The sequence below is a fragment of the Dendrobates tinctorius genome, unplaced genomic scaffold (genome assembly GCF_039654945.1).
Source record: "Dendrobates tinctorius isolate UK_male_01 unplaced genomic scaffold, ASM3965494v1 ptg000331l, whole genome shotgun sequence".
Lineage (NCBI taxonomy): Eukaryota > Metazoa > Chordata > Amphibia > Anura > Dendrobatidae > Dendrobates > Dendrobates tinctorius.
This window is the reverse complement of record NW_027361997.1, coordinates 2,831,018-2,854,422: the sequence shown is the minus strand read 5'-3', so window position 1 is coordinate 2,854,422 and position 23,405 is coordinate 2,831,018. Positions and strand designations below refer to the sequence as shown.

General features: G+C 42.9%; 2 protein-coding genes across 6 annotated transcripts in view; one reads left to right on the top strand and one right to left on the bottom strand.

Moving 5' to 3' along the window:
* LOC141074245 (uncharacterized) overlaps positions 1–22,816 on the bottom strand; it is a 30,621-nt gene extending 7,805 nt beyond the window's left edge. The window contains exons 1-9 of one of the 3 annotated variants that reach the window (XM_073561859.1): positions 22,681–22,816; positions 21,590–21,755; positions 20,522–20,710; positions 20,192–20,315; positions 13,402–13,499; positions 8,647–8,746; positions 5,500–5,594; positions 4,096–4,213; positions 2,272–2,358 (exon numbers count right to left, since the gene is read on the bottom strand). In XM_073561859.1, coding sequence (XP_073417960.1) covers positions 2,272–2,358; positions 4,096–4,213; positions 5,500–5,594; positions 8,647–8,746; positions 13,402–13,499; positions 20,192–20,315; positions 20,522–20,710; positions 21,590–21,709 — 931 coding nt within the window. In that variant the 5' untranslated portion in view covers positions 21,710–21,755; positions 22,681–22,816. Of the gene's footprint in view, positions 1–2,271; positions 2,359–4,095; positions 4,214–5,499; positions 5,595–8,646; positions 8,747–13,401; positions 13,500–20,191; positions 20,316–20,521; positions 20,711–21,589; positions 21,756–22,409; positions 22,552–22,619 lie in introns of those variants that run through there. The other 2 variants (XM_073561860.1, XM_073561858.1) reach the window with 2 other exon arrangements.
* LOC141074258 (uncharacterized) overlaps positions 22,743–23,405 on the top strand; it is a 114,843-nt gene continuing 114,180 nt past the window's right edge. For 2 of the 3 annotated variants that reach the window (XM_073561880.1, XM_073561878.1), the window contains exon 1: positions 22,743–22,880. The gene's annotated coding sequence lies outside the window, so the exon portion shown is untranslated. Of the gene's footprint in view, positions 22,896–23,405 lie in introns of all 3 variants that reach the window. The other variant, XM_073561879.1, reaches the window with a different exon arrangement.

The following is a 23,405-nucleotide window of genomic DNA, read 5'->3' as shown; positions in this document are numbered from 1 at the left end:
ACCAGGACCCGACCCCATACCTCAACTCCATTGCTCAGGCAGGCCACGCTTGTCCGGGGCCATCCACGCAGGTCTTCTCATCCTCCTGGGCTGATGTAGCAGAGCTGGAGGAGTTATTAAAGGGGTACGCTCAATCGATTCACCCTATAGGAAGGGGGATGGAGAGCATTCAGGAGCGCTGTAGGTAAATGGGTCCTTGGTTTCCATGCACTCCATGCTTCTTCTGTTGCGCTTGCCCTCATATCCATCTACCGTAAGGAATCATCGTAAGAGGAATCAGCCCCGTTCGTCGCAGGAAAGTGTACGGCGAGGTATACTCTGCGTGCTTGCCTTTGGTTGGTTCGGGGGAGAGCGGGCCGTAGAAAGGAACCGTTGCCCCCTTCACTCTGTTAATTAAATAAGTTACAGAAAATCCAAAAATAAAATAAAAACGGTGGGGTCTGAAACCAGACCCAAGTGCCTCCTACAGTCACTAAGCAAGAACTGGAGATATCTCATCCAGCGAGAGGGTGTATACTGCAGGGGAGGAGTTAACTTTTTTCTGGTTTAGTGTCCTCCTAGTGGTAAACAGCATAACACCCACTGTCTGTGTCCCCCAATGAGGCGTTGGAGAAAAGGGTTATGTACCATATTTATTCAAGTGATGCACAAGGTTTCATCAATTTGAGACATTTTTAGACACAACTATTGTCTAGAACTCTAGAGAGGTTTCTTCAGCTTTTACAATAAATCCTATTTGTCTGGTTAACCACAAATGCTAATTAAATTGCAAAAAGTCATACAATTTTGTGCAATCCTCCCACAAGAGCTGCAAAAATATATATATATATATATATATATATATATATATATATATATATATATTTACACACCATCTATTGCCATAAAGGGTATGGTTACACTGCGTCTTTTTTTCGGCAGTCAAAAACATCAGTTTCTCGAGCAAAAGTTTCTCTATATAACATTTTTTTTCCTTTGGTTGCAAATAGGGTTCTGGCTGATGCAATTTCCTGGTTCATTTGAGATGTGTGCGTAAAAACTAGAAGGTCTGTTTTTTTTTCCTCGCACCCATAGACTTGCATTGACGAGTCTCGTCCAGTTTACGCTTCCATAGGTAGCATGCTGCGATTTTTTTCCCTCACGCTGAATACAGCTGAGAAAAAGATAGCAGATCTGCATTGTCTCATTGAATAACACTGGTCCCAGTGCAATCCGATTAGATCTGTTATCGGATTGCACTCTTCCGATTTATTCGCCAGTGTGAGGGAGCCCTTATTCTGAATGTTCGGATTCCAGATTTAATTATAGAAACTATCCATATGAACACGCAGCAGGGGGGTGAATGAGTCCAAAAGAGCTCCTAGAAGAAAATGACCATGACATCTGTACTCCAGCCTGAAGCTTGCTTGGAGGAGCATTCATATACAGGTTTCCTCCCACAGTCCAAAGACATACTGATAGGGAGTTTAGATTGTGAGCATCACAATAGGGACAGTGATGATAATGTGTGCAAACTGTAAAGCGCTGCGGAATATGTTAGCGCTATATAAAAATAAAGATTATTATTATTACAGGGTGGGCCATTTATATGGATACACCTGGGTGGGCCATTTATAAAGTTGGATCCAAAATGGCCGACTTCAAAATGGCCACCCTGGTCACCACCCATCTTGAAAAGTTTTCCCCCTCCCACATACTAGTGTGCCACAAACAGGAAGTTGATATTACCAACCATTCCCATTTTATTTAGGGCATCCATATAAATGGCCCACCCTGTATTTATAGCACAGAGAAATTACCACCGCAGCCAGTATCTATGGCTAGACAGGACAGGATCTTCCCAGTAGTTACAGATGGCAAGTCTCCATGTTGTGTGAGAACAGATAACATGGTTACTTTCTCTCTTCTCTCCAGGCTGTAGGTCTCCTTTATTAATACAGTCTAAAAGAAAATATGTCCTTGTTGCCCATAGCAACCAATCAGCGATCGGCTTTTATTTTGTAAACTGCTCTAGTAACGTGAAAGCTGCTCTGTGATTGGGCAACACAGTTCTTCTTATAGATGGGCTTCATAAATGTTTGTATCGTAGATCAGTTCTTTTTGGTATTGCAAGTCAGCCATTTTTTAACAAACACATCATATGGACAATTCTCACATAATAACCCTTTGACATCTGGCCATACAGCAGACAATAAGAGTGAAACTGCTATAGAAAGAACCAAGCTTCCACTACACAAATCCACAATGTGTCTCTGAATATGGACTACTAACCCGTTTCATCAGGCACCTTCTCTTTTTCAGTCTGGTGCAGACGTGGGGTATTCGCTTTCTCAGTCATAGACTTCTTACAAGCCCATCCTGTATAATTATAATTATGTAACAGAAATATTACTAATGAAAAAATATGTTATGTGCTGAATGTCATGACTCATGTCTGAGCAATAAAAAGGGACAGCTTTCACTTTATTAATGGAAGACAAAACACAATAATATACAGTAAAAAGGAGTGCATCATAAGATGATGAGAAATAATGCATATCACATTGCTTTTACAACTATATTTCACAAAGTTTAGGGTTTTTTTAGTTATATTTTCATATAATGATCCACATTATTACATCCTCTGCAACTAAATCGGCAGCTTGGACAGAACAAGCAGTCGTCTCATTATCAGGGTGGGTGGAGATTTAATGACAGTGCTACTGCTCAAATCCTAGATAAGTACATTTGGCAGAAGCCTCTGTGGGAGTCTCACCTTTCCCTCCCTAATGTCAGGGGGTAGCGTATATGTGTACATATTTCTAAGACCGCTAACGCTTTCATATCAGCTGCCATAAACCACAAGAACACTGGTGCACTATGTATTCAAACAATGTAGGAAGGACGCCTGTGCCTAAAAAAAAAAACCCAGGAAAACTTTTAAAATAAAAAATAAGTTGATGTAACATAATGAAAATATAGCACAAATATTTATCTTATATAGCCTTACAGCTTATTCTTCTTCCAATTATTCTTACTTTAATTGAGACAAAAAAATTATTCTTTGATCAACTTCATTATTCCTTACAGGTATATTTTCAGACACGCTCCAAATTGGCAGCTTACCTACACACAGCTATGGAGATAAATGTTCCTGTATACAGAACTCCCCACTCATAGCTGCGGGCAGTCACAAGTTCACTGTGTAACTCTAAGGCCAGGTCCATGCACTGTACACACTGAGAAAAAGGGTTTATTCACAGCGCGATTCAACGCCGTGCTGGCATCTTTAGCAAGTAAAAAAAAAAAAAGTTGATAAAGACGCCAGTAAGGCGTTGAAACGCATTATTAATAAAAACCTTTTTTATGAAGAATTGATTTACTACAGCTACATGTTAAATCCAACTGGAGGATTTATCCACCACCCATAGGGCAGCCGCAGCTGTTTTTCTTCCTGCCTACGTAGGAGTTGCGCCTGTCACAACTGCACCAGGTGAGCGTGACCACAACTCTCCCTCCATAGGGTATCATCCTATTGTACGCTCGGTTTCCCACAAGTTGTCTCTTAAGCAGCTCACAGCTCTGCAGTCTCATTACTTCCTTGTTTGGGAGGCAGGCGCTCCTCCTTGAGTGACAAATCTGGCGAGTATCTTTGTACTGCCACAACACACATTAAAAGCCAGTTAGTGTTCCAAAATATTCACCGTTATCACAACATTTATATATAGATAGACCAGCGCATTTCAACAAGCACATGGCTCAGGAAAGTGACAGTTGTAATCAAGAGCCCTGCTCTGTAAACTGCAGGAGGTGGTGGTCAATGTGAGTATGCAGGAGTGATAAGAGAACCGTAGTCAGGAGCTGAGAGAGAGGGGGACAGAGGTGAGCAGCTAACAGCTGTATAGGAATCATTGGACTGGAGAGAGCAGACTGGGGTAGCCTGGAATGTAACTACTGCGCACGCTCGGCTTTGGTGGACTATCTCCTTGGCAACAAGCCGTTCTACCATGAGAATATCACTTAAAAAAAACAAAACTCCAAACCACCCTCTCTATCTAGCAATAGATTTAGTTTTAAATAAATGTTAAAGAGAAGGTAAGAACATTAACAGGTCACCTCTTTTGTGGTTTTTAGGAAATTCCTCTTCCTGACACTGCTTATTATCCCAATTTCTCATCTCTTCTCCATCCACCAGAGATTTTATTTCAATCTTAAGATCATCAAAATCGTCACGCTAAATAATAAAAGGAAAGTGGAAAACAATACATAGCATTACTAGCAATCACAATGTAATTTCTAATGTATTATTTTACTATTTAAAGGAATGGACGAGCAGATTAAAATAATTACTTGGCTTAGCAACCCTTTTACTATGCTTGTAGATTCATACATTTGTATTTATATGAGAATGCTAATAAAAAGTATTACATATCCATGATAAAGTCTAACCCTGTTCCACCTGAACATTATTCAAATCAATTAATTATTCGCTTTTATTGAAATAAATACTAAAACCAAATATAAAATGACAAAAAGGAAACAAGAAATGCCTGAAGAACCAATATTATTATGAAAGGGTCCACAAGGAAATATAGCCAAGGGTATTAAGCTATAAAGTGCACATTCTTAGCTGTAGTACTGGGTATAATTATCCCTATCCATAGAGCTTAACCAAGTGTGGTCCTCAGGTTCTACAACACCTCATTACTGTGTACTTCTAGATAAATTTAAGACGGTAAATTCCCTGTAATAAATGCGCCACCTAAGGGTACCGTTACACTTAGCGATGCACCAGCGATCCCGACAACGATATGGATCGCTGGTGCATCGCTAAGTGGTCGCTAGTGAGCTGCCACACAGGCAGATCTCACCAGCGACATAGCAGGGGTCGGTACTTACCTGTCAGACGCGGCGATCCTGACGTCCTCCCGCCTGCGTCCACGCGTCGCTTGTCGACGCCACAGGAAGCGCCCGACGAGAAATGGTCCAGGACGTTCTCGCGCGACCAGCGATGAGCAGCGGGGGAGCCGGTCGAAGGTAAGTATCAGACATAGCGATATCGCTAGCAATATCGCTGCTACGTCACAAAATCGGTGACGTTACAGCGATATTGCTAGCGATATCGCTATGTGTAACGGGGTCTTTAGAGATCCCAGGCACTGTGTCCCACTCCCCCGACACCGTTTCGTCTTGCTGTTTCCAGGGGGTGTCAACACTACTACTTTGTTGTTCAGGCATTTTTTGTGTTATTTTTGAGGGTTTCCCCTCTCATTTTAGATTTGGAATTAATTTTTTTTTTCAATAAAAACTAAATTTTTTAATTGATTGTTGCTTGAATCTCTTCTTATGCTGGGATGTTATATCTCTCCCAGGTTTTCTGGGTATATATATATATGAATAAAAAGGCACGGAGTAAGTAAAGTACTTGGAAAGGACTGAAGAGTTATTATTCGGGCACCTTTATTTGTAACCACGGTAACCCAGAGATGGAAGAGCTCCATCGATAATTCTGCACTTTACCTGCTTAGCCTGCAGGATATTGACATCATCCTCGGAGGAGTGTTCAAGTGAAGGACAGTGAGGTTTCTCTGGGAAACTGCTGCTAATGGGAGTTCCTGAAGGAAAAACAGCAAAATAAAAAATATGGTTGAAGAAATAACACCCCATTATCCAAAGCATACAGCTGCTAAGAAGTATATTAATATTCCTCATCAATTGGCTATGCATGCTCTACAGTATCATTTGCATAAATATAGTGGGTATTCACAAAGCTTGGATGACTTTATTCTTCAGGCTACTCATTATTTACTAACACAATTTTTTTTTTTCAATTGATGGTGAATTTATTTTGCAAAAAAACGGTGTAGCGATGGGGGCTAAATTTTCCCCGTCACTTGCAAATTTGGTAATGGCATTTTAGGAGTTTAAATATATATTTTCTCATGATAACCCATTTTTTGAGGAATTAATGTGGTATGGCAGATACATCGATGATATTCTCAATTTGGGGTGGAGATGTATCACCATACCTAAGTTTCATGAATACATACATCAACAACGAGTACAACATTAAATTTACATATAAGTTTAGCACAGATGTAATTTCTTTTCTGGATTTGGAAGGAAAAAATAATGAAATCAGTATTACCAAAACACCTTTCAGTGGCAACACTATCTTACATGCGGCAAGTAGCCACCCTAAACACACAATCAAAGCAGTACCGGTGGGTGAATACATCAGATATAAAAGAAACTGCAGCAGTGAAAATAACGTGCAGTCAGAATTTGATAAGGTAACAGAAAAATTTTAAAAAAAAACGCAAATATCCTGATTGGATGTTAAAAACAGCACACTACATAGCAGATAAAAAAAGTACATGATAACTTAATTATGTCTACCAATAACAAAAGTAAAAAGGGTGCAAACAAACCATGTGTGTCCTTACAATATAGTGCACAGTTTGGACAAATTAAAAAACACTATAAATTCTTGCCAATCCTCTTTGAGGATAAGATTATAGCCACAATACTTGAAAGTGGGGTTAATGTAGTGGCTTAAACGGGGTAAAACTATAGGTCTTTTGTTTCCTCCAGTATATTTAGCTCTAAAAGCAGGAAAAAAACCTGGCTGGAGGTGCGAGGTTTTTATAGATGTGGTCGTAATAATTGAATACGTGCAAACATGCTCTAGTGACTAATACATTTAATAATCAAGAAAATACACAAGAATTTAATATTAAAAGATATATGACTTGTAATTCTATGAATGTAGTGTATAAAATCAATTGTTCTATTTGCAATGTATCATATGTGGGGTGCACTACAAGAAAGTTAAAAATGCGCATTACAGAACACTTGAGGGACATACATAAACATTAGATACCCGCACCATTTCCGGAGAGACAAGGCATTTTATTTCACAGCACAGAGGGAGCACGGCTTCATTACAGGTCAGCGGCATAGACCAAATCTCACATGTGAAGCCTTCTGGATATACCATTTGAATACTAGGGCACCTAATGGCTTAAACAAGCGTAACGAAATAATGTTTCACTATTAAAGGTTTATGGTTTTAGATGTATATATTATTTTGTTTTCTAACGATCGGTTCAGGAACCAAACAGATGGGAACATTATCAGTCAACACCATGTGACAGCTGCTAAATAATCAGCTTAATTTCAACTGAATCTGGTTGGTTCATGCACAGTATATATGCTCTACGAGTGTAGGAGGGTGCAGAGCTTAGAAAAACATCTGTATGAGATGGAAACGCGTCGCTTGTACCACTGCATGCACACTGCCTATGGAGTTTTTACCACACTGAAATATTTTTGAAAAAGCACTAATAAAATTTCAAGATTTTTTAAGGAGCTGGAACACTCTTTTCTTCACTATAAGAAGTCACAGCTCTGCCTCTGGCATATATGGAAGGACATTGCTTTAACTCCTTAATGATCAGCCATTTTTTTGCTCTCCACATTCAAGAAGCCATTTTTTTAATTTTATTTGCTGATGTGACTGTATGAAGGTCTTGTTTTATGATGAAGTAATATTATTTTGGGGAATATAAAAATTACCTTGTCATTTATGTACTTTTTCTTACAATGAAAATATTAAAAAGCACAATTAATTTTTTTTTATTTTGGTGTTCATGCTTCACCGCAAATGAAGCATTGAATGAACGGACTATTCGGGTTATTATGGTCATGTGGATACCTATGGTAATATGTGTAGTTTTTGCTATGTATTAGAATGGACTGTAATTTATAGGTAGATTAGAATTTCGTCATTTTCATTTTTTATTGGGGGAGAGGGGGGCATTTTTTTCTTATTTTATTTTTACCTGATGTTTTGATGTGATTTTTTTTTTTACATAATTGGTCAACCTAATGATCATAAAAGTTCTCAGGGGAACACCCACAGGAGCCCCAGTTACAGGAAAAAAGGGCATACAGGGACAAGTCATGATCTCTTGGCTGCTACCGCATTTCTTCAGTTTGGCGCTTCTTTACCACACACCACCTGTGAACGTAGACATGGGGTATCTAGAAGATCCTCACAACGCAGCGTTTTCTGCATGATACATTTTAATGGTATACTTATATGGCTTACTAGTGCATATTTGGATGGCAAATTATTTTTTTGCACGCCTTGCTTATAATTACTGTTTGATAAAAAGCTGTGCGAAGGTTCTTAGGTTTTACTCGAAGTGTGGTGCATCTAGCTTTACAGTAAGCTTGGATCACACCTTTAGACACCAATAGGAACATTTTCTGCATTTATTTGATGTATTTTATGCAAAAGTGGCTGGTGAGATGAGTATTTTAACCAGATCATCTTTATGCAGATTTTCCAACTGCAAGCTGTATAAACATGAATGCTTATTGGGTGAGGCAGATCAGAGATATGCAAGTGTGTAATGGTGGGGGTGCGACCTAAGGATACAACACCCTTTATAACGGTGGGCAGAATTTTTAGGCAGCTTCTTTCCCCCGGGATTTACTTTCTTGAATATTCAGGTTTATTAACCTTTTGGATTGACCGACAGCGCTATAGTTGCTCAATAATAAAATTATTCATCAAAAAAAACAAATTGCCTAATAATGGTTGTTTAGTATGAGCTTTCTTACTTTATTCTTTATATCTCATTTGGTTCAGTGGCCTACCTGTAGGATCTGATGTTTCTTCAGGAACAGCCTCTTCATCAGTCTCTTCTTGTTTGATAACTAAAGTTTGGTTTCCTGATATTCTTCTTGGACTCTCGCTCTAGGTAAAACATACAATACGTTAACCCCACTTCAAAGAAAATATAAGCCGCACCGCACCAAACCTGACCCTCAATGCTAGTGCATAGTGTGACAATCGCTCACACATTACAAGCTGTTAACCGGAAAAACAACCGGGTGACCATCATGAAAACGAAGGTAATGGTAATCCAATCCAAGAAAAAAACGGATGGCACTTACCGGTTAAAATCCAACTCTTTATTTCAATATTAAAACATGTTCGTTGAGATAATGGGAGCGGGAGTACAGGAGATGATGACCGTTTTGCGCTGGGGTTGCGCTTCTACGGGTGTAAATTAATCATAACCTAAAGGTCAATTTACACCAACCGACCGCTACTTGCTTGCCGATCGGCAGACGTATAATAGCCTATTTTCACAGGCAGATCCTGCTTTCAATACCCACTGACCAATCTGTAATAATTGATAAGTGCACACAGACTCAGGGGCGGACATATCATTGGGGCAACCTGTGCAGATCACAGAAGCCAGAGGTAAGGGGGCCCACTTCCACTTACAAAGTAGGTGGAACTGTGCATTTGGGGGCATTATTAGACTGCAAAGGGCTCATGTACTGTTCTTGACAGGTGTCCTATTCTGTCGGTGTCCGCTACAGCATGGACTGCCATTGTGCTCAGCAGTGCGAATCCTGTTAATCAGCCAGTGTAAAAAGTCTGCCGATCTTCCAATGTACAAGCAAAACGCTCATTTGATGGGTGAAATGATGTTTAGGCTTGCACTGTGAGTCTATCTGCACACAGCAGTCTATCTGATCCTTCCATGCTCATGGGAAGTGTGGCCAGCCTGTGTAAACAGACTATTAAACGTCTGCTGGTCAGCTTATATACTGACAATCGTTTCATGTTTAACAGCTGCCACTTGCTAGTGTAAACCCGACTCTACACTCATGAAAAAAATAGCAGCCGGAAGTGTTTAGATATGCAGTACAATATACATGCTCATTGACTAGCTGACCAAAGATGAAGGACCATAAGCCCACAAAATTTTAACAGTTGATTCCATATCCTTTTGCATGATAAAGGGAAGCTGTCAGTAAAATCAACATCACCAAACTGCATATGTGGGCATGCATGTATTTGTAATGTAAATCCATTGACACCTTTATATCTTCTATCTGTTGCTGCATTCCCAAGAAATCAACATTTTAATCCTAATACAAATACGATGTTAAGTGCTCGGGGTATGACAGAGCACCCAACAAGCCTTTGGTTATCTTCCCCGCCCAGCACCATGTTCTTTAGCTTGATTGATAGTTCACTGTGTAAATGCAGTTATCAGGCAAGAAAATCAGACAATGATGCTGGAGTTGGGTGAGGCTAGTTAGGTGCTCCATCATATCCATGGCTCTTAACAGTTCATTTCAATATGAATGAAAATGTACATTTCTCGAGAATGCACCAACACATAGAAAGCAAAGGTATCAATGGATTTCAAAGAGCAGTATGCCTATGTGTATGATTTGGGAGGGTTCATCTTTCTTCAAATTTGCTTTAGCTATATAATAATCTAAGAGACCCTTATGGTTAACAGCCTCAGAAATACATTTCTAAACCAGAAATCACAAACATATTTTAAATTTTAGTAAAACATATACAGTGGGGCAAAAAAGTATTTAGTCAGTCAGCAATAGTGCAAGTTCCACCACTTAAAAAGATGAGAGGCGTCTGTAATTTACATCATAGGTAGACCTCAACTATGGGAGACAAACTGAGAAAAAAAAATCCAGAAAATCACATTGTCTGTTTTTTTTTCATTTTATTTGCATATTATGGTGGAAAATAAGTATTTGGTCAGAAACAAGCAATCAAGATTTCTGGCTTTCACAGACCTGTAACTTCTTCTTTAAGAGTCTCCTCTTTCCTCCACTCATTACCTGTAGTAATGGCACCTGTTTAAACTTGTTATCAGTATAAAAAGACACCTGTGCACACCCTCAAACAGTCTGACTCCAAACTCCACTATGGTGAAGACCAAAGAGCTGTCAAAGGACACCAGAAACAAAATTGTAGCCCTGCACCAGGCTGGGAAGACTGAATCTGCAATAGCCAACCAGCTTGGAGTGAAGAAATCAACTGTGGGAGCAATAATTAGAAAATGGAAGACATACAAGACCACTGATAATCTCCCTCGATCTGGTGCTCCACGCAAAATCCCACCCCGTGGGGTCAGAATGATCACAAGAACGGTGAGCAAAAATCCCAGAACCACGCGGGGGGACCTAGTGAATGAACTGCAGAGAGCTGGGACCAATGTAACAAGGCCTACCATAAGTAACACACTACGCCACCATGGACTCAGATCCTGCAGTGCCAGACGTGTCCCACTGCTTAAGCCTGTACATGTCCGGGCCCGTCTGAAGTTTGCTAGAGAGCATTTGGATGATCCAGAGGAGTTTTGGGAGAATGTCCTATGGTCTGATGAAACCAAACTGGAACTGTTTGGTAGAAACACAACTTGTCGTGTTTGGAGGAAAAAGAATACTGAGTTGCATCCATCAAACACCATACCTACTGTAAAGCATGGTGGTGGAAACATCATGCTTTGGGGCTGTTTCTCTGCAAAGGGGCCAGGACGACTGATCCGGGTACATGAAAGAATGAATGGGGCCATGTATCGTGAGATTTTGAGTGCAAACCTCCTTCCATCAGCAAGGGCATTGAAGATGAAACGTGGCTGGGTCTTTCAACATGACAATGATCCAAAGCACACCGCCATGGCAACGAAGGAGTGGCTTCGTAAGAAGCATTTCAAGGTCCTGGAGTGGCCTAGCCAGTCTCCAGATCTCAACCCTATAGAAAACCTTTGGAGGGAGTTGAAAGTCCGTGTTGCCAAGCGAAAAGCCAAAAACATCACTGCTCTAGAGGAGATCTGCATGGAGGAATGGGCCAACATACCAACAACAGTGTGTGGCAACCTTGTGAAGACTTACAGAAAACGTTTGACCTCTGTCATTGCCAACAAAGGATATATCACAAAGTATTGAGATGAAATTTTGTTTCTGACCAAATACTTATTTTCCACCATAATATGCAAATAAAATGGAAAAAAAAAAACAGACAATGTGATTTTCTGGATTTTTTTTTCTCAGTTTGTCTCCCATAGTTGAGGTCTACCTATGATGTAAATTACAGACGCCTCTCATCTTTTTAAGTGGTGGAACTTGCACTATTGCTGACTGACTAAATACTTTTTTGCCCCACTGTATAGAAAAAGAAAGGTAGGACATACTACCATATATACTCGCGTAAAAGCCGAGATTTTCAGCCCATTTCTTGGGGCTGAAAGTCCCCCCCCCGGCTTATACGCGAGTCATATACCGGGGATCGGCGAGGGGAGGGGGAGCGGGGATGTCAGAAATCATACTTACCCCCCCCCCCCCGGCGCATCTCTGCAGCCCCCCTGCTTATCTCACGCCTTCCTTCAGCGGTCAAGTGGTACCGTACCACTCATTAAAGTCATGAATATGCACATATTCCATGACTTTAATGAGTGGTACCACGTGACCGCTGAAGGAAGAAAGAGCTGCTGGAGATGCAGGGGCTGCAGAGACCTCGCCAGGAGGGGGCAAGAGTATGCAATATTCACTTGTCCCCGGTCCATCGCTGCGCGTCGCTGTCCTCCGCGTCCTCTAGCTGTGATGTTCAGGCAGCAGAGGGCACGATGACATGCAGTGCTGTGCAAATTAATTGGGACAAAGCATTTTTTTTTTAAGTAAAATCATAAGTTGGTTACCAGTCAGTAATTCAAACCAGTTTTAACTGCTTTAAACAGGTGTGAGTGCCTGTTCAAAGCATTAAAAACTGGTTTGAATTACTGACTGGTAACCAACTTATGATTTTACTTAAAAAAATGCTTTGTCCCAATTAATTTGCACAGCACTGTAGTTAGTGCACGCCGCGCCCTCTGCAGTCTGAACGTCACTGACAGAGGACCCAGCAGACAGAGTGGGGCGCAGCGATGGACCGGGGACAGGTGAATATCGAAGGTGCTGGGGCCCTGAGCCGCCTGCTCAGGACTCCAGCACCTGGCCTCCAGCAACGAGAGGTGAGTATGTCGTCGTTTTTTTTTTTTTTATTTGCAGCGGCATATGATGCATAATCTATGGAGCATCTTATGGGGGCATAATCCATGGGGCATAATCTATGGAGCAGCATATGGGGACTATTCTATGGAGCATCTTATGGGGGCATAATATATGAAGCATCTTATTGGGGCATAGTCTATGAAGCATCTTATGGGGTCATAACTTTTATGGAGCAGCATATGGGGCATATCATTCTATGGAGCATCTTATGGGGCCATTATTAACCTTTGTGCAGCATTATATGGGTGTATTTTGTATGGAGCATCTTATGGGGCCATCATGAACTGTATGGCGCATTATAAGGGGCTCCTGATTCAATATGGATATTCAAAAACATTTAACTTAATGATGTCTCAATTAATTTTACTTTTATTGGCATCTATTTTTATTTTTGAAATTTACCAGTACGTGCTGCATTTTCCACCCTAGGCTTATACGCGAGTCAATAAGTTTTCTGTGGCAAAATTAGGGGGGGGGGTCGGCTTATACACTAGTATATACGGTATGTATCATGCACCAGTAACAACTTACCTTGATCTGACACTGCGGTACACTATGCTCCTCTGAATTTGCTTGTAAATAGCCAGTAGAAGGAAATTTTTTGCAGGTTTCTTTGTTCTGGGATCCATCTGCAATAATGTGATTAAAATCTGCACCATAATCCTTTTCTATGAGGCTAAAGTCACATTTCAACTGTGCAGTACAAGTCTATAATAATAAATGCCCTAAGCAGCTTCCGGTTGTAACAACTTCCGTCCAGTTGTAACCGGTGACGTCACCACACACCTCTTTCCATGTTAACCCTCAACACACACACTCCTCTCACCATCTCCACTCATGTCCACTCACTCTTTCACTCCACATACGACCCTTTCTCTCACTCCGTCTCTCATACTCACGCCGTCATCGCCGCTGATCCACGATCCCCGACATCATCTTCCGCCGGCGCCATCCTGGATCCAGACGTCCTCCACGCCGGCGACATGTTCTTGCGGCGACGCCATTTTGGATCGGCGAAATCCCGCGATAGTCAAGATGGCGTCGCCGCAAGAACATGTCGCCGGCGAGGACGACGTCGGGATCCAAAATGGCGTCAGCGAAAACTCGCGAGATTTCGCCGACGCCATTTTGGATCCCGATGTCGTCCACGGGATTTCACGATACTCAAGATGGCGTCGCCGCAAGAACATGTCGCTGGCGTGGACAACGTCTGGATCCAGGATGGCGCCGGCGGAAGAAGATGTCGGGGATTGTGGAGCAGCGGCGATGACGGCATGAGTATGAGAGACGGAGTGAGAGAAGAGGTCGTATGTGGAGTGAAAGAGTGAGTGGAGATGGTGAAAGGTGAGAGGAGTGTGTGTGTTGAGGGTTAAAATGGAAAGAGGTGTGATGCTATCGCATCCTCCCGATGCGATAGCATCGGGCCATAATCTAGTCGTTAAATAATCGCAGACTCACAACACGTTTGCTGGATGTGCAGTCGTTTAATAGTGCGTTCTCTATAGCTCATCGTCTTGTGTAAACCAAAACATAATTTCACCCGACAAGTGAGCTTTTTGCTCAGTTGTCAGGTGATCAGCAGCTTATTTGGACCAGCGTGATTCTTGTGAACGATCATTCACTATAAAGATATGTTAATGCCCTTTTTGATACAGATTAAAGAAGCACTCCCATTATTTTTTATTCCCTAAACCTATGTGTAACGCTGTTGGATGTGGGGCCACGGGCCAGGCTTACCCTGGAGAGGCGTAACTAAGTGATTACTGGGTATTCGCTAGAGTATAGGCTGGGCCACCGGAAGTCACCAGATACAATTACAGGGCAGTAATCGGGCCGGCAACAGCTCACCGGACGGTCAGAAGTGCGGGTATGTGGTACAAGTGGACAAAAGAAAAATGTGGTCAGACAATCCAAGGTCAGGGCAGGCAGCACGGGTTCAATAGATGTAGCCGAGGTCAGGATAAATGGGTAGACAAGCCGGGTCAGAAAACAAGAGAGACAATACAAGAACGCACATTACAGGACTCTAGACAGAAACTGAACTAGAACCTTAGAAGATCAGGCGAGGAGTGGTGAGAGGAGCGGCATAATAAACCCCATGTTGCTTGGGGATAGGCCAGAGGATCTTAACTGTGCAGGACACAATGGGGTTAAAATACCTGCAGAAAGTGGCTGCGCCTCCCTGTAGCCAGCTGGAGACTTACTAGCAGGAGGATGCTACGGTGTTGGAAATGCTATAAGAAGCAGCTCAGCAAGACAGCCCGCGACTGGGGAGAGCACTGTGCAAATGTGTGTGTTCTGCATTGTAAGGGTGCAGTCAGACGTTTGTATAAACCAGACCGAGGTCTGAATGAGGTGCACGGACTGGCCAGGGCTCTCCTGACCAAGTGTGTGACGGCTTCATGTATTTCTATGCAGCCGTCAAGCTTTGGTCAGGAGAGCCACTGGCCAGTCCGGCATGCAGGGCTGTGGAGTCGGTAAGCCAAACCTGCGACTCCGACTCCTCAATTTCCCTTCCACCGACTCAGACATATATTGCTTATATTTAAGTGAAAAACTTATTGTAGTACAATGTGAACATCAGACATTTAATCATTGTTATGATACAATAATCAAGACATTTAGATAAAACATAATATATATATTGGAATACAACTTCAGAACACAAAAAAACTGTAATAAATTGTAAATATGTAATACACTGTAATATCGATTACATATATCGCTATGTAATAAACTATGTAAGTGGCAAAAAACAGTTTTCAACAAAAACATACTAAATAACATTTGTGCAGTCTATGAATTTGTTCTAAGAAATAGAATTGCCTTCATCAGATCCTCCTTCATAGATGACCTCAAATCTGACCTAATAATTTTAAGGCCAGAGAACAACCTCTCTACACTAACTTGGGTTGGCGGCAAAGCCGTAGCCACATGGGAAACATCTCTAACAATTTCCGGGTATAAAGGAATTGCCTCATGCACAGTCAGTTTTGATGAACGGTTGAATTTTTCTTTTTCTTTGAGAGCAAGTGAAACATTTTGCTGAAATATGGTCAATCTGCTTGATATAGGAGACGGAGTGAAATCTTTTTCCTTGCGGCAACGCTTTGCCTGCTCCATATCATCCAAATACTGTCAAAGTCAAACTCCTCATCTGATGAGGATGAAGATATGGCAGCAGTAGCACTGTCAGGACCCGAGTCCTCTTGCGCCTGGCATTCCTCCTGTAGGCTACTCATCCTAACGGCTACCTCAGTCAGCTTCTTTTCCTTTAGTAAGCTGTTGATCATCAAGCAGTATAAGATGACTTGGGTCCACATAAACAGCTGCCAGAAAATTTTTATTTTCCAATAGCTGTGTCTCGCACCGTTTCATTGAAGCAGAAATGCCATCTGCGATTAAACCTCCTCTTTGGGACAGGCAAAATAGCAAGTTCTTCCATTCCCTTATGAAAATGCCAGGAGTTAAATCCTCAGCTTGTAATTTTTTAGTCACGGTAAATAGGTGATTAAGCAATTCCTTCAATTCAGCCACCTGTGTCCATTGACCTTCACTTAGGGTTACCTGAGGGTTCGCCATATCTATAAGAAACGGTTTTAGCCAGGATCAAAACTAGGGGGGGGGCAGAACCTCATAGTGTTCCGCAGAATCTCATACTGTTCCGCAGAATCTCATACTGCACACCCTCAGCTGCTGCAGAACCTTATACTGCACACCCCTACACTTCAAAATAAAGCCTGCACCTTAAGATGTGGTGAATGCAGTCTATTTATTCCAACTATCAATTGATGTTGATGTGTTACTGAAGACGAGCAATGCCTGTCTTGGGCGTCCTTTTGGGCAGCTATGAGGTGTACCTGACTGGTGCTAAAAAAAAAAAAGGAGTGTTAGTCTGTGGGCTACCCGGCTTTCATTCTTTTTGGTACAGATAAGATATGGATAGACAGATATGGATAAATGGATAGAGCAGATTTCTAATCTGCTTTTGCTATTGAAAACATTATCTATGAGCTCAAAAACCTTTCAGGTGATGTGTTTTTTTTAAAAAGCTGATCTGCTTTTGTAGCTGAAAAACGTATCCTCAAAAAACGCAGCAAAAACGCTGTGTGTGAATGTAGCCTTAGATCAGGAATGGAACAGCCATTTATAGGACATTTCATAACTTTCCCAAATTCCTATGAAAAAATATTCAGCACATTCTGCATTGAACTACTGTACCCAATTTATTATATATTTTAGGAGTCGGACCATTTTATACCGACTCCACCAAAATGAGCTCCGACTCCACAGCCCTGCGTGCATGTGTTCCGATATCAGTTCGATTTACAAGGCTGTCTGACTGCACCCCAAGTGCGGTAATATACTCACCGATAGCCAGCTTCCCCTGGTTTCTAGTCCTCTTCTAAGTCATGTGACGGCTCTTCTGACCAGCTGGCTTGTTTACCATGTCTATGGAGCCTTGGCTTTTACAATGTAAACCTATGAAGGTTCAGAACGAGGCTCCATAGACTTCTACTGTAAACGAGACTTCCGGATCACACATAGAATTCTGTGTGAGTCAGCAGGTCAGAAGAGCTATCACATGAATCAGAAGAGGACCGCAGTAGTGCTGGAAACCAAGAAAGATGGTGATTGTGAGTATATCAAACCAACTTACATAACATAAAAAGAGCGAGTGCTTCTTTAACCCCTTCACAACATAGAATGTACAGTTACGTCATATGTCGGGTCTCTGACTTTCATGCGGGCTCACACACAGAGGCTGCATCTTTCCAGGCAGATGATGGATGATTTAATCAGCCATCATATGCCTCTAACAGCCGTGGGTAGAATGGAGCTCCGCCTGTGGCTGTTAACCTGTTAAATGCTGCCGTCAATGTCTAACAGCGCAAATAATACTCGCCAGCATAGAGGCGTGTCATCCAATGTGCCTATTGGCAAGCTTTTGATGTGATCATGGGGCGCCAAAAGATTTCCGTGACAAGCGAGGATCTGCTGAAGACCTCCATGTTTGTCATGACGATCAGCCTGTGAAATCCAGCGTTTAGCTGACGTTCATAGGAGATCTTGATTTTCTCTATACTTGCTATGTATAATACAAGCATTCACACTATTAAGGGGCTATTAACCCCTTTACACCCAAGGGTGTTTTGCACGTTCATGACCGGGCCAATTTTGACAATTCTGACCACTGTCCCTTTATGAGGTAATAACTCTGGAACTCTGGAATGCTTCCATGGATCTCAGCGATTCTGACACTGTTTTCTCGTGACATATTGTACTTCATGCTAGTGGTAAAATTTAATTCATTTAACTTGCGTTTATTTGTGAAAAACACGGAAACTTGGCGAAAATTTCGCAATTTTCCAACTTTGAATTTCTTGCCCTTAAATCACGGAGATACGGCACACAAAAAACTTAATAACATTTCCTACGTTTACTTTACATCAGCACAATTTGGGAACCAACATTTTTTTTGTTAGGAAGTTATAAGGGTTAAAACTTGACCAGCGATTTCTCATTTTTACAACACCATTTTATTTTTAGGGATCCCATCACATTTGAAGTCACTTTGAGGGGTCTTTATGATAGAAAATACCCAAAAGTGACACCATTCTAAAAACTGCACCCCTCAAGGTGCTCAAAAACCACATTTAAGAAGTTTATTAACACTTCAGGTGCTTCACAGGAATTTGTTTGAATGTTTAAAAAAAAAAAAAAAAAAAATATGAACATTTAACTTTTTTTTCACAAAAAATAACTTCATGTCCAATTTTTTTATTTTACCAAGGGTAACAGGAGATGTGGGGGTAAACCACTGATTGGGCGCATGGCAGAGCTTGGAAGGGAAGAAGCACCGTTTGATTTGTTCAACGCAGAATTGGCTGGAATTGAGATCAGACGGCATGCTGCGTAGTGGAGAGCACCTGATGTGCCCAAACAGTGTAAACCCCCCAATTCTAACTCCAACCGTAACCCCAACACACCCCTAACCTCAGCCCTAACCCTAGCGGGAAAATGGAAATACATTTTTTCTTTATTTTATTATTTTTCCCTAACTAAGGGGGTGATAAAGGGGGGTTTGATTTACTATTTATGGCGTTTTTTATGTTTGCCAGCTGTCGCACGCTAAAAGACGCTTTTTATTGTAAAAATAGTTTTTGCATCACCACATATTGAGAGCTATAATTTTTCCGTATTTTGACCCACCGAGTCATGTGAGGTCTTATTTGTTGTGGGATGAGTTGACGTTTTTATTGGTACCATTTTCGGACACGTGACATTTTTTGATCGCTTTTTATTCTTTATTTTTATTTTTTCCTTACAGACTGTAAGCTTGCGAGCAGGGCCCTCATTCCTCTTGGTATCTGTTATGATCTATGTGATTATTGTTATGCTGTAATGTCTATTGTCTGTACAAGTCCACTCTGAAATGTAAAGTGCTGCGGAATATGTCAGCGCTACCGAAATAAAGTGTATTATTATTTATTATTATTCTGATTTTTGGGACGCAGAATGAACAAAAACCAGCATTTCATGAATATCTTTTGGGGGGTGCATTTACACCGTTCCGCCTGCGGTAAAATTGATAAAGCGGTTTTATTCTTCCGGTCAGTACGGTTACAGTGATACCTCACTTATGTCGTTTTTTATGTTTTTGCGCTTTTATGCAATGAAAACAATTTTATATAAAAAAATAATTATTTTTGCATCGCTTTATTCTGCGAACTATAACTTTATTTTTTCGCTGATGACGCTGTATGGCAGCTGTTTTTTGCGGTACAAGATGACGTTTTCAGCAGTACCATGGTTATTTATATCCGTCTTTTTGATTGCGGGGATTTAGGGTTTTTTTTTTAATAAATTATTTTTACACTTTTTTTTTTAATTTTATTGTCCCAGGGGGGACATCACTGTAATGTGTCAGATCGCTGATCTGACAGTTTGCACAGCTGCAGGCTTTCTCAGTGCCTGCTCTCATCAGGGCCCCCTCCTTGCCGATGCTTCCCTAATCCCCCGGTACAATGCGATCATGTTTGATGGGGTTAATGTTAAAGGTCCTGCAATGCCTGCACATGAGGAAAGAGACATAGCGAATCAGAAGAATTATACTACCTTTCTAATTGGAGGCATTTATTTTTATTACGCCTACTAAATATAGGGACAGGACCTTGGAGATGGGAATACCCCTTTAAGCATCGGAAGGTCTGGCTGGTTGTAGTAGTGACTGACAGCTCTTCAGTTTAGGATTATTAAGTAGCTGCTGATGGCGAGGGAGATCTGGGCCAATCATCTAATAAGTCCGAAGTGCACTTACCAGGAGATGTGTTTTGCTGCTGGTCTAAAGAAAGGCCATCCATTATTGGAGCATTGGATTTTTCTAAGTCATCACACTCCTCCATGGAGAAATAGACGGTGACATCCTGACACCCTATAGGAAGCTGTCACACAGATAAATGACAATTACATGGGATGTCTAGCACATGCAGAATTTTCTAAAAATTCCATAGAAATTAGAAAGCTGCATCCCTCTATTACTGACGGCCCGCACCAGGACCCCATTCACTAGAGAGATGTGGGGTCTCGTCTATGGCATGTCCGTGCTGCTATGCATAACTGCCCCCCTCGTATTCCCAGAAGCGCTCACCTCTCCCGTCAGCAGCTGGGTGATCATATTGGTAAGTTCTAGAATCTTCTCGTTATTTGTTCCCTCTTCTCTCCTTCCGTCAGGTTGGGGACCTTGGTTGGGGCTCTGATTCCTACAGAAGCCCCCCGATACAATGGGGCTGCTGCTGTGCGTGACTCGGCCACCAGACATCTTTAATACCACGTAATCCTGTGAATTGCAATAGTGACCTTAGTGGACATGGCTGACGTTCTGTGTCCATCACGCTCCGTGGACTATGTTGGGCTGACAATTAACCGTAATCGCTTCATGGTCTAGTAGTATCCCTGATTTAGGCCGGGATCACACATGTGAGGAATATGGATGAGTCTCGCATGTTAATATCCGGCAGTCAGGAGCGGAGCGTGCGGCTCCATGTATTGCTTTGCGGCCACATGCTCCGATCTGAGTGTCGGCGGCAGTGCCGGGTATTAACATGCGAGACTCGGCCGTATTCCTCGCATGTGTGATCCCAGCCTTATTAAGAGAAGACATGTTATGTGACAATCACTCCTAGGATCCTTATCGTCCCGTTTTATTAAAGGGGTTGTCTAGTTTTATAACAATCATTGGGCCAAGGCTGCTTAAGCTTCAAATTACCAAAAGGAGCAGTTCTTGCCCCCGACACATCAGCAACGCTGTGTACAGGGATGCAGTGGTCACATCACGTATACAATACAGGACCACTGCAGCCAAATACTGGACTAAGCATTGTAGCACCATCACTCTGGATCACGGTGATCGGCTGCAGCGCTGTCAGTCTAGTGAGGCGGCAGGGGATTAAGTAGGCACGTCCAGCTTATTTTATTACTTTCAAGGGTTATTCCCATCTAAACCTCTCATAGCTGAAACGGGAATAACGCCATCAGGCCCAACTAAGGAGTCGGCTGCTGCTTCTCTAACTCCCATTCACGGCTCAGACTGGATTAACCCTATAAAGAATAGGCACTCCCTTTAATAGAGATAAAAAGTGGTGCCCTAGACATTTCCAGAATACTTTCCTTCCGCCTCCATGTCCCGGCAGTAACGAGAAGCAGCAGAATCCCTCACCTCTCCGGTCAGCAGGTAGAGGATGTCTAAGGTAATGTGCATGATCTGGTCAATCAGGTGCTTCCTGGCCTCGTCCATGGTGAGGGGATCAGTCAGGTCATCCAGACGCGACAGCTTCATCTTACAGACTAATGCCCCTTGTATCCAGGTGGAGTGTGGATTTCACCTGGGAAACAAATGTGCAAAGCAACAAGTGACCGATTTATCCACATATGTAAGAAAACGCCCCCAGCCCAGTACTAGCTATAAGAAGAAATCCGGCTCGGGCAGCTGAATTTCGGGAAGGTGCGGGGTCTTATTTAGTGTCCACATCATTGTGCTGTCTCTCCTGCCAGTCACAGGAGCAAAGAGAAAGGCAGGAGCCAAAGTCAGGGCAGGCATCCCATTCATTAGAGGCGGGTCAGGGAAGGGACTGCCAGCACAGTGTCGGACCCCCAATGATGGAGGGTACAGCAGACACTTGCACTGACGTGAAGTGACAAAATCAGATGGAACACACCATCTCCGCCATCTCATCAACCGCGTTCATCACCGCTGCAGCCAATCACTAAACACATCTACACTGGCAGAGCTCTGTGAATGGCTGCAGCGGTGATGGTATACCCGCTGCTACCAAACACAAGGACAGCAGCAGTGTCAGCAGGGGCCCACACTGGGATACAGGATGTCCGTCCGGGGTCCGTCTGTATCTATAGCCGGATGGTAGAACCGGCCCCTACACTGCTGTGACCCCAGCGCACAATGACACCCACACTAAACGCTCCCTATTACAATCCCCAATTGTCTCTTCCTGCCATAGAAACCCCCGGGGGTCGGCCACCTGTGAAAGCCGCTGCTTCTGGGTCCTCCCGGGCGCTGGTACCGGACTGTGCTTTCGTCCAGATTCTCGCCTCATCGTAGAGGGAAAGCACGTGACCCTCCATGTCTGCAGTCACAGGAGACATCTTGTTGGAGTCCGCTCTACCCTGTAGAGAGGCGCGGCCTTCTGCACACAAGCGGCCTGCAGCTACACAGCGCGGCGCCCACCCACCTCACTCTCCCGGCCGTGTGTGCACAGCCAGGGACAGAACTGACGGCTCTGCAGGACTCACTCTCTCAGTGAGGAGATTCCTAGGGTGCGGCCAGCAGGGGGCGATGTGACAACCGCTTCTCTGTGGCGCCGGTGACCGCCTCTCCTCCACCTCTCGCTGGTCACCTCCGTTCTCCAGACCCTCGGAGTCTGCGCCGTATTGTCTGGCGGAAGAGCTCGGCCACCGACCATAGATGGATCCGGTGTGGTAGAAGAGGGCCGGTAAACACGCGCCGGGTCTGATTAACCTCTCAGTTACCTTAGGTGTTTTGTGTAGTTTGCATGTAAATGGCGGGCAGGACGCGGCTATGAGGATTCTCGGCAGAGCATATATGGCCGCCTGTGTGTTTCGCCTGCATAGCTAAAGGCTAGTTTCACATTAGCGTTTTTTTGCGCAGCGCATCGGGCGCATAAAAAACGCAAAGAAAAACGCAAAACAAACGCGCGTTTTTTTAACGTCATGCGCACTCTGATGCGTCAAAAAAACGCAGCGTTACTTGCGTTTTAGGCTAGTTTCACACTAGCGTTTAAACGACGCGCGCACGGCGCCGCTAAGCCACGCCCCCTGCCGGCTCCCTGCCCGCCCCTTCCTGTTATCGCCTCCTCCGAGCGCAGAGGGCTGCATGCGCCCTGCGTCCCCTATCTTTATCACTGGGGACGCAGGCCGTGCGCAGTATGCGTTTGGCGGCGCATGCGTCCTTTTGACGGTGCGCCGACCTGCGCCAAACGCAACCTGCTGCAGTTTGG